This window comes from Danio rerio, chromosome 19, assembly GCF_049306965.1.
Source record: "Danio rerio strain Tuebingen ecotype United States chromosome 19, GRCz12tu, whole genome shotgun sequence".
In the NCBI taxonomy this organism is placed as follows: Eukaryota; Metazoa; Chordata; class Actinopteri; order Cypriniformes; family Danionidae; genus Danio; species Danio rerio.
In genome coordinates, this window is record NC_133194.1 from 25,238,889 (window position 1) to 25,252,500 (window position 13,612).

The 13,612-nt window shown below is 34.9% G+C and overlaps 2 protein-coding genes across 3 annotated transcripts in view; one reads left to right on the forward strand and one right to left on the reverse strand.

The window, feature by feature from the left end:
• Positions 1-12,767, reverse strand: part of nudcd1 (NudC domain containing 1) — an 84,416-nt gene extending 71,649 nt beyond the window's left edge. The window contains exons 1-2 of one of the 2 annotated variants that reach the window (XR_012394570.1): positions 12,529-12,763; positions 11,990-12,144 (exon numbers count right to left, since the gene is read on the reverse strand). Coding sequence is in view for 1 of the 2 variants with exons in the window: in NM_001020627.2 (NP_001018463.1) it covers positions 11,990-12,144; positions 12,529-12,643 (270 nt within the window). In the remaining variant the exon portion in view is untranslated. 2 annotated transcript variants of the gene reach the window in all.
• Positions 12,768-13,560: 793 nt separating this feature from the next.
• pkhd1l1.1 (PKHD1 like 1, tandem duplicate 1) overlaps positions 13,561-13,612 on the forward strand; it is a 75,604-nt gene continuing 75,552 nt past the window's right edge. The window contains exon 1 of the mRNA XM_073931020.1: positions 13,561-13,612. This exon is cut by the window's right edge and continues 31 nt beyond it. The gene's annotated coding sequence lies outside the window, so the exon portion shown is untranslated.

Below are 13,612 nucleotides of genomic sequence, written 5' to 3' on the forward strand. Positions count from 1 at the left end.
AATAATAATAATAATAATAATCATAATAATAACAACAATAACAATAATAATAATAATAACAACATTTTCACCTCTTATTTAGAAGTTGATATAAGTGAAGTTTATTTATAAACTAATTTCAAGGTAACGTGCTTATGATTGACCACAGCTGGTCCTGCATTAGCCAACACGATTCAACAATCAGATTATTCCTAACTCACCATAAATAACCAGAGTTTCTTACCTTAGTTACCTTAGTCATAAAGTCATAAAGATTTGCCACTTATGTTTCTAATAAAGTAACAGACTCGTGCACTTTTGTAATGAAGCAAAAAAATGCATGTAAACAGCTGAATAGTAGATTTAATGCACATTTATGCATTAAAAATGCCATATGTTCTCTTACTTAGCTAACCGTGTTAGTACCAGTAAACTTAATAAAACATATGTTTATTCAAGTAGGGCTTCGAGTGTTGTGCACTTCTTCGGAATGTTAACTTTTTTTGCAAAAAATCAGTGTGCTATGACTCCTGTGTAGTACACTCTTCTCTAAATGCATGTTTTGGAGTTTTACAAGATCCAGCTTTACTGACAATATGCTCAGAAAAATCACAGATTAATTCGCTCAGCTCTATGCAGACGTTGATATTAATTCTGACTGTACTTTCATATACGTTAAACCCTCAAAATACATCTTAGTTGGCCCCTTTTGTCAAGTATAATTTAGTCTATATTTATTCTACAACACAACAGAGCAAATTAAGTTACTTCAAGATGGCCAACTCACTCCTTCAAGCTAAAATAAACCACAACTTCAGTAAAAAATATTGCCATTCAACAAGTATGCATTTAACAACTGAAGAATGATTATTTTGCAAGTGTATTTTTGACTGTGTGTGGGTTTGAGTATCATCAGGCACTGATATGAATTGGAGCGTCAGAGCAGACCTCATTAATATTGATCACCCATCCATATATGGTCAAAACCAACCATCTTATAAAGACTTGGTTGATGTTGTGTCACAGCTGGGGGTGTGGCCTGGGGGCGGAGTTGGCACAGGGGACAACAAGTCCACAGTACACAGTTGCAGCACACAGACTTTTAGCATGACCATCATCAAACAAACTGAATGTGGGACACTTACTAAGTTTGTGTGTGACATGAGACTGAAACTGAGTCTAACTGTATTCTGACTGCATTCTGCCTCGCATACATGTTCTTTGTACCCCTCCAGAAAACCAAATTACAACACATTACAAGATTATGTCTTTATTTATTCTAAATTTAAACTCAGGAAATCACCTGCTCCACATTTTAGAAAGCCGCCTGTCAAATAAGGGAAACAAACAACCCCATAAAAGAATTAAGGGCTCACATAAAAGGCAAGAACACATGCACATATGCAACATGCCGGACAAAATGCTTTGGTTTATAAACTTTTATTTCGTAAGTTTATTTAGCAGTCTAACACTTAAGATCTGCCCATGTTCACGTGGGTTTCCTCCGGGTGCTCCGGTTTCCCTAACAAGTACAAATTCATGCGCTATAGGTGAATTGGGTAGGCTAAGTTGTGAAAAAGACAGTGTATGGATGTTTCCCAGCGATGGGTTGTCGGTTCATTCCACTGAGGCGATTAATTCGAATCGAAAAGAAAATGATTGAATGACTGAATAAAACTTAAGATTAGGTTTTTTAAACTCATCATAGGTGAAAAATGTCACACACTAACTTTTTTCGATTTTAAATCAAGCAAAAATATTTACTTTTTTTTGTAAAAATGTATCTTTTGTTATTTTAACGTGCATATGTGAAATTTGACACTTATGTTCGTAATGAGGCAAAAGTCACAGTAAACAGCATGTAGACAGCTGAAAATAAGTGTTTAATGCACGTTTATGCAAATGTCATTTCACTTAGCTTACTGTGTTACTACTTAAACTTAATATAACTCATTTGTTAATGCAGAGGTAGGGCTGTGAAAGGTTGCAATAGTAAATGGCCATTATCTCAGTTTCAGACTAACTTTTTTTCTATATTAAATCAAGCAAAAATATTTGTATTTTATTTTATTCATAGTTCTTTTTTCAAAAGTTGAAGATTAAGTGCTTAACAAGGCCTCCGTACATTCATTCTAATGTATTGTTTTTTTCCCCCAAGGCACAAATGGTTGTGGCATTTTAGTGGGCGTTACTGGCTAGGCGATTAACTCTATTAGGGTCAATTCCCAGGGATTGAAAAATGGACCTATTAAATAGTTTATGGATAACAATTGCACTTAGCTAAGCCACATAAACCTTCTACGTAGATATTAGAGACCAACTTATCAAAATGTGTCAATGCATTCCGATAACTACTAAAGGGTCTACTAAAATGCATCTGTTCATTATTAGCATGTCCTGCATTTTTGTCATCAATCTATCACTCGAAATATTAAAGCTCTTTAAAGCAGGATATTCTCTGATTAGATAGCAATGTACGTATTTATAGTTTAAAAGCTAAAAATAGTACTTTAATATATAAATAAGCTCCAGTAATAGAGCTCATATGTGCTGTTATTGTTATAGTCACAGTGTGCTATTACATACACTCAACGGCCACTTTATTAGGTACATCTTACAAGTACCAGGTTGGACACCCTTTCAAGTGGTGCTCGCTGCAGAGCCATTTGGGCGAGCTGAGCTCCAGCGAGGGGGAGCATGAGCTTGAGCTCCACCTTTTTTGCACTTCTTCTACGAGTGATGTCACTGGGGGTAGGGTTAGGGTTGGGGTTGGTGTACGCATTAAAACAGCTTACAGGAGGAGGAGCGAGAGCTCATGCTCCCCCTCGCTGGAGCTCAGCTCTGCTCAAATGGCTCTGCAGCGAGCACCCTCTCCACCCTTTTGCTTTCAGACCTGCCTTAATTCTTCATGGCATAGATTCAACAAGGTACTGGAAATATTATTTAGAGATCCATATTGACATGATAGCATCATGCTGTTGCTGCAAATTTGTCGGCTGCACATCCATGATGCGAATCTGCCATTTCACCAAAGGTGCTCTATTGCAGAGGTACGTCACATAGCTGCAGCTATATTTACATTGCGGTGAATCAAAACCAGTACGATTGACTGCAATAACTCAAAAACCTCACCCTAAAAATATAAAAGCGTGTTTCTTAAAAAAAGACAAAGCTGGTTATGTTTCACAGCTGTCTTCTTCTTTTTTTCGCTCGACATTACAAGCACTGCTCCGTTTGAGCCCTCGCAATCTGCGTTTAGCCGGGAGAGCTCGCACAGAGCGGAGCTCTCAGTAAGGGACCGTCGGAAAGGTGCTTTTTTTTTTTTGCTTCGTCCTGCGCGTTTTATTTTAAACACTACTAATTTTCTCTTAAATGAGCACAAACAGTTACTAAAGTAGTCGAATGCTTCATTATAGATCTGTGCATTCTTACATTAACACCTCTGTTATCAAACAAACACAATGAGAGATTCATTGTCTGCTCTTCACTATAACTATAATAACTTTAATCAATATGCAAATACAATTAAAAGTGAAATAGATTTTATAGCTTTATTTAATTTCTGGATAGGCCATTGATTTTAATAGGCTAAACCTTTTATTTTATTGTCAATTTTTTCTAATGTTTGCTATGTATTCTATCATTTGAAGGTATTTGTGGTCCAATATTTTTTACATCCCAACGTTGACAGATTGCTAATCAATAAATAGCTATAGTGCTATCTGTTACTTTTAACATCACCTAATGTTTTGGAAGGGCATAGATGTTATGGAAAATAGTAATGTAAGTACCCCATCATTCCTTCCTCAAGCAAATGTGTAAATAATAGATCTATTCAGCATCAACGCTAATTGCATTTGCATATTTATATGACCTTTTCCCAGCTTGTAGTAGTCGATCAAATAGCGATTTAGTTTCTTATGACTATACACTAGCAGTGGAATTTACTGCGATGTGACGGGGCTTGATCATAATTAAGGAGCTTGATCAAGGTTGATTATATTCTCTTCTAAATAAAAAAAAGAGTATCTTTTTCAAAAAAAAAAAAAAAAAAGATCACAGTTACAGCCAGCATCTCACAAAAAGCACTTTGAGCCTCATTTTGTGCATATCAAATCGCAAAATCCAAAAAGCCACACACCATATATTTTTGACTGCTTTGAATAGATTATTTTTTTTTACCCATTTTTCCATATTAAAATGTTATGGTGGGTCTTGAGATTGAATTACTTGCCTAGGTGGGTCCCGGAATAAAAAGGTTTGGGAATCCCTGCTCTATTGGATTGAGATCTGGTGACTGTAAATGTCATTTAAGTAAAGTAAACTCATTAGCTTTGCTTCCATCTAAAAATGCAAATGAACCTTATGCACAAAACTGGATTAATTGCATAAAAGAAGTGCGAATAAAGCAGCGTTTCCATCCAACGAGTCAAAGCGAACAAAATCGTCACTTCCTGATTAACTGGTGCCAAATATCAACTAGGGCTGGGCGATAATTCGATATCGATAATTATCACGATATAAAATTTTTCGATAAAACGATAATGACAGTTCGATAATTGCTCGATAATATTTACGCACTATGCGTAACGTTGCGCAAGCATTTTGCAGCCTGCCCTTCCGACTGCTGCACGCCGTACAAGTTTACAGCCATACAGTGTTAGTTGCACTGAAAGGGTTAAAAGGAATAAGTAAAAAAGGGTAGAGTGACAGACATTGTTGACAAAAAAAGTCACTAGACTTCATGAGCTACTTTTGCTATCCGACACAAAACAGAGCAACGTGCACCGCAAACTGCTTAAACGACTCGTCAAAACTTCATCAAAAGCAGGCAACACCACAACCTATTTCACCATGTAAAACAAAACCACCCTTATGATGATGCTAAGAAATTACAGACATAAACAAGTGATGGCAAACTAGCGCAGCTACCCAGCAGAGTTTCATGTCATCATTTTTGAAAGTTGTGCCTTACGAGAAAACCCCCCCTCGAAAAGACAGACGGAAGATATGACAGATGACACAATCTGAAACACATCTCAATGAACACTTGATGCTTGCTGTAAACTACAGCCTGCATCATTGAAGGGTATTTGTTAAGACAGTAATATTTTTAAAATTAAAATATTTGTTTTGAAATCTGTAATACCACTATTGACGGTAAAAGAACCAGCTATTATATATTTAAAGGACATAATCACAGAGGAGAAATCAGATGCTCAAGACATAATCTTTAACATGACATTAAAAATGCAGCAAATAAATGACAGACGTTTACAACAGCAACAGCTCTTTTTTTCCACGGAGTGAAGCATCATCCACCCGCAGTTGTTTAAGGCGGACACGAACTAAATAAATATTAACATATTTCCTTGAAAATGTATCTTTTTGTAACAAATTTTGTTTTGTATAATGTGTAACTTTATTTTGATGTATATTTTGTTGGTCAGTTATCTACAGCATAAACAAGAGGAACGAATAACAGCTGAGGTGAAGCGCTTTAACACAAGCCCGCTATACAGTATGCTTTAGCGCCAAAACAGTCCATCAAACTATTGTCACGGTTTCATTTTATTCATTAACCAAGCGCGGTCTGAGCAGCATGAACTTGACAGTCTTTTTGCAGCACTGATTTCTTGGGTTACCTCAGAAGAATAAACTTGGATGGAGCTAAGAAGCTCGCTGTGTTAATGGAGAGGCTCCCCGCATGTTTTCGTTGTGATGCGCGATTTGTAAAATGAGAGTCTGCATAGACCTATTTGTGTTAGTCCAGGGGTGTCAAACTCAATTCCTGGAGGGCGAAGCCCTGCACAGTTTAGTTCCAACCCTGCTCCAACACACTTACCTGTAGGTTTCAAACAAGCCTGAAGGACTCAATTAGTTTGATCAGGTGTGTTTAATTAGGGTTGGAACTAAACTGTGCAGAGCTGCGGCCCTTTTGGAACTGAGTTTGACACCTGTGTGTATGTCTGTCAGACAAATTTGGTTAAAATCTGAGATATATAGGAGATATGCACATAACAAGGTTTTATGCGACCCGCAATATGGGATGTCAAGAGGATGACAGCATAAGTAAGGTAAACTGCACACACTTGATGATGTAATGTGTGGATGCGTCTCAGCGCAAAGCATAACTAAACCTTTACATGTCCATGCTTAATTAGTCATAGATAAGGTCTATCAATTAAAGCGTTATCGACAATCAATAGATCAAGAAATCATTAGCATCCCTAAATAAAATACATTTAAGTATATTTCACCCTAAATTCAACATACTCACCATTAAAAGGAGAGTTCATCCAAAACTGAAAATTCTGTGACTATTAACTCATGTTGTTCCAAATCGGGTGTATTTTGTTTTTCTGATGTTGAACAATAATATCCAATAACTTGTAGGTAATGTCTTTGGTTGTTGAAAACTTGAACAAGTAAATGCTGAATTAAGATTGTTCTTTTGTTTATTATTTTATTATTTGTATTGTCAGACAGCTAAAACATTTCCCTAAATGTGTTAAATCAGCTGCAAGAAGCCATTGGCATGCTGAAAATCTTATATAATTGATAGATATAAAGATTTTACATTTATATCGATATCGATAAATTATTGTGATAATTTTTTTTCCCCATATCGCCCAGCTCTAATATCAACAATAAAAACTGAATTTGCTGCAGTGGGAGAAGCTTCAATCTTTTCTTCATCTAATAAATGACTTGCACCTCAGAAGGCAATCCTGATAGGCAGCGAACACGCTGTGGCGTTTGAAGGTGTCAGACGCGGAGCACAGATGCTCTTGATTCAGGAGGTCATTATTAATGTAATAACACTAATACTGAAACGGTAAGGCAGTTTACAGTTTGCTCAGCCTGCTGATTTGTCCATTTACACACATTTTCACTATTACATGATCTCTTATCACAAAATCACATGACCTTTTTTAATGCACATACTGAAATTTGTGCAGTAAAAGTGTTTCTATCGTAGTTTATGCACATCTTTTCTTATCGAATTTATCCTACTCAGTTATGAGCCAACCCATCTGGCACCAACAACCATGTCACACTCAGAGTGACTTAAATCACCTATCTTTCCCATTCTGATGCTCAGTTTGAACTGCAGCAGATCATCTTGACCATGTCTACATGCCTAAATGCACTGAGTTGCTGCCATGTGATTGGCTGATAAGAAATGTACGTTAACAAGCAGTTGGACAGGTGTACCTAATAAAGTGGCCAGTGAGTGTACAATTAATTTTTTTTATATTGTATATTTTATATAAAACTTTTATGAAAATAATTGTTTTGTACTATATGGACATTCTCCTAGACACAATTAAAATGAAGATATATTTTGCACATTTTTTTGGAGGCATGCGTAGTTGTTCAAACAGCAAAAAATGAAACTTTTGCAATTACACAGGAATAATCTAAAATTCTTGCACTATCCATAAAGCGTATGAATGTCAACCTTCTGGTTACCATTTCTATTCAAACTCAACCAATACAGCACTTTAAGCAACTAAATTAATAAATTAATCCAAAAGTTACCATAACAATAGTATTCTTATTGTGAAACAGTTTCTTTTGTGCATCAATTTTACTTTCTTTCGAAGGGCTTTAAGAGTCAACACCTTCACAAAGGTTTTGAAAAACAAGATTCATAAACCAAAATAAGACAGCAACCAATTAAACCATTTAGAAATAAAACTAATATGCATCACATGTTCATTTTTGCATGTTCCTGAACTTCAAAGGCAGCAATTTGAAATGGATTACAGTGAACTTAATAATCATCAATTACACTTTCTATAAGGTGCAATTTTTTCCAAAGAGCTGGGCAGCAATAGGCCTTTGGTTGCCATGGAGCTTGATGCGCACATTAACAAAGATCCAGCTCAGTTTTCACTTCATTCCCAGAAGTAAAATGCCCCCTGTCTAGTACCGTTGAGAGAACATAAACAGTCCCCAAGGAGGGATAATTGCAGTATGTTAACTGTAATTATAAAGCAACTGCCGTATTTCATAACGAGTCATTTCTTAACCCAGCATGTCAGCAGCAAGAACGACAAACATTACAATTAAATCGTCAGCATAAGGTTTCAACTAACACAGAGCAAAACATACAGCAGAGATGCAGCATTTCATCTTTTAGTTAGTTTATGAATGTCATCTGATTAGGCATGTGTTTCAGTTTATTTTAGAAAGTAATGTATCAGAAATCATTCAGAAAAAAATCATTCCGAATTAACACAAACTCTAATTTGTTTTCAAATTTATCCTTCAGATTTTCTAATTGACTTGTATTTAATGCAATTTTGTCAAAAAGATAATCAAATATTAAAAATAAAATGGAAATAGTAACTTTAAATAATAATAATAATAAAAATAATAATAAAGGCAAATTTCAACATGATAATAATGAGGCTAAATTAATTTTAAGCATGTACATTATAGGCAAAGTATTTAACAGACTTATTAAATTTTCATCAGCATTTATAAAGACCTTATCTAGTATAGGCTGAAATAAACATGGGCAAGTAATTATCCAGTATCCACCAATAAATATCTGTCCAACAAACAAACATAATACAAATAAATAATACAATAATAAATACAATACAATATTACTACAATGATTACCTTTAAAGCATTAAGAAATGCATTGTCGGCACTGTTATTTGCATTCTACCATTGATCATATATAACATAACATTGGTATAGAAATTAGTAAAATAACAAACCACAGAGAGGATGTTTTATTACACGTTATATTTACATTTACCTTTAATAATCAGAAGGATAATGTCTACACTGACAAAACTATAAACAAAGAATGCCCTCTGCTGGTAGAGAAACAAACTATATATCTAAAACATATTAAAGTATTATTTTTTGTGATACAAAAATATTTTTTTTTATTAATAAATAATAGTTATTGGGAAGGGGTATGATTTTAGATTATATTTTCTATAAAGTACAGGTGTAACAACCCTAGTCACAGCTGTGCATGAAAAACCTTGAGTTTCTGAAATGTTTATTCATGTTTAAAGTCATTTATGCCTTTTTAGCACGGGTGTCAAACTCAATTCCCGGAGGGCCGCAGCTCTGCATAGTTTAGTTGTAAGTGCAAATAAACATACCTGATCAAACAAATTATTGGATTTTCATCTGCGAGGTGTCAGGGAGCCACTTTTAACGCCAAGCATCGTACTTCACACATAAGACAACTGAGCACTCACATATTTTCCCACAATTATAGCATGATCTGTTCGTCGAGCTCGTTAATTGAAATAAATTGGGCTTAAAATCTTGTAGTGTGAACTAGGAATAAATGTGCTGAAGCATGGTTGACACTGAACTGTGCAAGGGAGCAGCCCTCTAGAAACAGAGTTTGACACCCCTTAATATAAAAGGTTAAATGACTTTAAATGTGAATGAAAAACACGTCATTCAATAGATTCCTAAACAAATTTCAGAAAGTTAAGGTTTTTTTGCACAGTTATTACTAGGTTTTAAAGTGAATGGTAAAAAAATATCCCCCACAGTCCAAAGACATGAGGTGCAGGCGAAATGGTTAGGCTAAATTGTCTGTAATGTATGAGTGTGAATGAGTGTGTATGGATGTTTCCCAGGAACGGGTTGCAGCTAGAAGGGCATGAATGAATGGTCCAAAAATAAGACAATATCAATGAGTTGCAGTTCAGAGGAGAAAATGCTTTGATGATCACAGACATCATAGAAAAAAGACCTGCAGCAACAAGAGCTCAATTCAATAGAGCAGTGTTTCTCAACCATGTTCCAAGAGGACCACTTGCTCTGCACATTTTTCGTGTGTCTCCTTAACCAAACACACCTGATTCAGATCGTCATTACATTAGCAGAAACTGAGAGACCTGTAATGGGTGTGACAGACAAAGGAGGCATCCAAAACATGCAGTGCCATTGGCCCTTCAGGAAGATGGTTGAGAACCACTGCAATAAAGCAGCTTTGAGTGAGGAATTTGGAGAAATAGGAGCTTTAAATCATGTATGTGTCGTACAAAGAAATCTGCAATCTGCAAAAAACTGTCTGATGCTACCATATCATTGTTAATGTAAAAGGAGGTGCAATAATGTACTGGGAATGTGTACCAATAAAGGATCAGGGCTGCACGGTATTGGAAAAATCTAACATTTTAATTTATTATTATTATTTTTTTTTTACTGTGCGATATAAATTGCGATATGAATACAATTGAACTAGATGTGTTAAAAAACTATTTGGAAAGCATGTATAATTTTAAATTGATTAGGACAATTCTGTAGAGGAATGCATATGAATAAAACATAAGAAACAACCGACAACCAATGGCAAATTCAATCCTGTTACTGTGTAAACAGGCTTCCTAAAGCTTTGATAACTTTAAATTCAAGGACCTTTCACAAACTTTCCAGTTCTTAATGTAAGGACACATTTGAATTTAGAATAAGGTATCATTGTTTGGTATGTTACATTGTTACAGTTGTTCATGTGTCAAAACCAACAACACAAAAGAAATAATAAATAAATAAAATTCCAACCATATGGCAGAAAACGGATATTAAATTTCTGTCATATGTCTGCTCTGCAAAAGACTGAAGACTATTCTGTACATGTTTTAATTTATTATAATATGATATATAGCATGGATTTCATTAAAAGAGCTAAGGCTCATGTAACTCGTTAGCAACAAATACTAACTTGACTTCTAGTTGATCATTTGGAAAAGTGGCAGAAAGTCGATTTTTCTGATCAATCATCTGTTGAAGTGCATCCCAATCATCACAAATACTGCAAAAGACCTATTGGAACCCACATGGACCCAAGATTCTCACAAAAATCAGTCAAGTTTGGTGAAGGAAAACTCATGGTTTGAGGTTTCATTCAGTATTAGGGTATGCGAGAGATCTGCAGAGTGGACGACAACATTAACAGCCTGAGGTATCAAGACATTTGTGCTGCCCATTACATTACAAACCGCAGGAGATGGTAAATACTTCAGCATCATCATCAAAGTTCCTGAAAGCAAAAAAGGTCAAGGTGCTCCAGGATTGGGCAGTTCAGTCAACACCAGACATAAACAGCATTGTCTGGGGTAAAATGGAGAAGGAAACATTGATGAACTCCGGGAGTCCTGCAAAAACGCGTTCTTTTCTATTTCAGATGACTTTATTAATAAGTTTTTTGAGTCTTTGCAAAGATGTATGGAAGCAGTCCTTCCTGCTCATGGGAGTCATACACAATACTCATTATTTTTCCACAGCAACATCATTTTATATTTTACACTGTACATTTGTTCTATTAAGTGACAAGACTTAAGCAAAGTCAGACCTTACTCTCTTAATTAAATAATTAAACATCAAGCATGATTGTATTTTATTTTGGTAAAATAAGCGTAATCTAGACACCTTTGCCTTTCATATAAACCACTTCTGATAGCAAATGATCAACTAGAAGTCAAGTTATTATTTGTTGTTCCTAAAACGTGGATAGGTGACAAGACTTTTGTTAGGCAGTGTACATGAATATGCTTTATTTTTCTTGTCATACAGGTTTACATTTTCTTAAAAACCAAAGAATTTCAACATTACATTACGTGTGCACATGAATATCATGGCAATACAGGACTCAAAGTATCTCACACAGCATACATTGAACGCATGTATATACGTGTGCAAATAGAATCAAGCTATTATGCACAAACCATAAAGTGCCGGCAAAATAGCACATTAGCTTACGTGAGGAAAAAATATGTATTCTTTTTCTGAAATATTTATGCAAACATGTACGCTTGTTTATATTAAAAAAAAAACTTTCCAATTTACTTAATGAATTATTCCAAATTCAGTAATTTACAAAGATTTCAAGGAACCATGTGCAAGTGATTTACATTTCTAACCCACACATGAGAAAAAAAAAGGAGTATTGCACATTAAAGTGGAAGTATACTGCATAATTTGATGAGTTTAATCCAAATCACATTAAGAAACTCACCAATGTGACTGTGAGATTAAGAACCCGGCCCTTGCTGTCCACAAAGTACACACTGTCTTCATACCACGGGTCGATTTGGAGGTAGTTGAACATTCCAAATGCTCTGACATGATCCAGGGTGTATTGACTATCCTTCAGTTTAACCTCAGCCACAGCTGAAAGAAAGAAAGAAAGAAAGAAAGAAAGAAAGAAAGAAAGAAAGAAAGAAAGAAAGAAAGAAAGAAAGAAAGAAAGAAAGAAAGAAAGAACTGATGGGGTAAATGACATAAAAATTATAGGACAAATGGTAGAGATAAACAAATGGTTGTAGATAAACATCATATAATGAATTGGAATGTTCTGAATAAAAATAAGCTTGAAGTAATTGAGTTAGATCATAATAAAGATGCTTAAATGGTATAAGAGGGTTGTGGTATACGAATTTCAGTGCAGTTCAAATTGTAGTAAACAAAAGTTTAAGGATGTGTATGAGTTTGTCAAACTAAATATTAAATAAAATCAGACAATATAAATAAATACAAGGTTTATGTTTTTCTCACCTGCGTCCAGTTCTATATTGTAGGTAGGAATAGAGTCCAATGACAGCCTGTAACTTTCGAAATTGGGATCCACCAGCTCCCTGTTTACATTCAATGAGCAGTTCGGTAAAGCCATATTTCTTAGTATTTTATATTTAAGAAACGGTGCATTCAATTACAGGACAAACGATCAAATAAAACCAAAACGTAATGTTGCAAGTAACAGGAAATAAGCTGTAAGTGTAGTGCACGCGCTTCCTACGTGTCGAGCCGGACTCGTTTTGAGAAGGACCAACCGCACGGTGTTCTGGGAGATTGAGTCAATGAGGGTTCTGAATTATAAGCAAATGATTAAAAATAAAGAGCATAAATACTCATATAAAAATCGCGATAATAAAATGTGTAATTTATTAAGATAAATATAGTTAAATATGTTTAAGCAATTGTATTATATTTATATAGGCTTCTATTGGTTTGCACAAAGAAACATTTGTAGTCAGCCTGCACTACTGTAGGCTACAAACTGTGCTACATTTTAAAATAGTAGCCTCCCAAAGAAAGGCTTCGTTTGACTATTAAAATATGTATAGTAAAACACAGGTCAAATTCAAAGCAGGGCATGTTAAAGAAAACATGTAATGCAAATAATTATTATTTTCTCAAAACTTTGTGACTATTGCGATGTATGGTTTGACATTTGAGCAAGAAGTAAAAATTGACACACTTTCGTAAAAAACAACAACGTTTGAATGTGATAAATAACAAAAAAAAAAAAAAATAAATAAACAAATATTAGTTTTTTCTTTGCCCCACATGAAACAAATATAGTCATTTGTGATAAATATTTATCTGATCTTTTGCAATATGTTGCACTTAAATAAAAATATAAGTACATATAATATATAAGTATATATAATGGTGTATAGTATAACATTTAATTTGTTATCTAAGTACTGAAAATTACGGCGTACATCACGCACATTCCAGCTCACGCAGTGTTTGTGTCGGGTCAGCTGTTCAGCAGTACCTGTATCTACCGGCAGGTGGGAGTGCACTGTTGTCACATGATGTTTAAAAAAATTCCGCCACTGCACTTCATTATTTA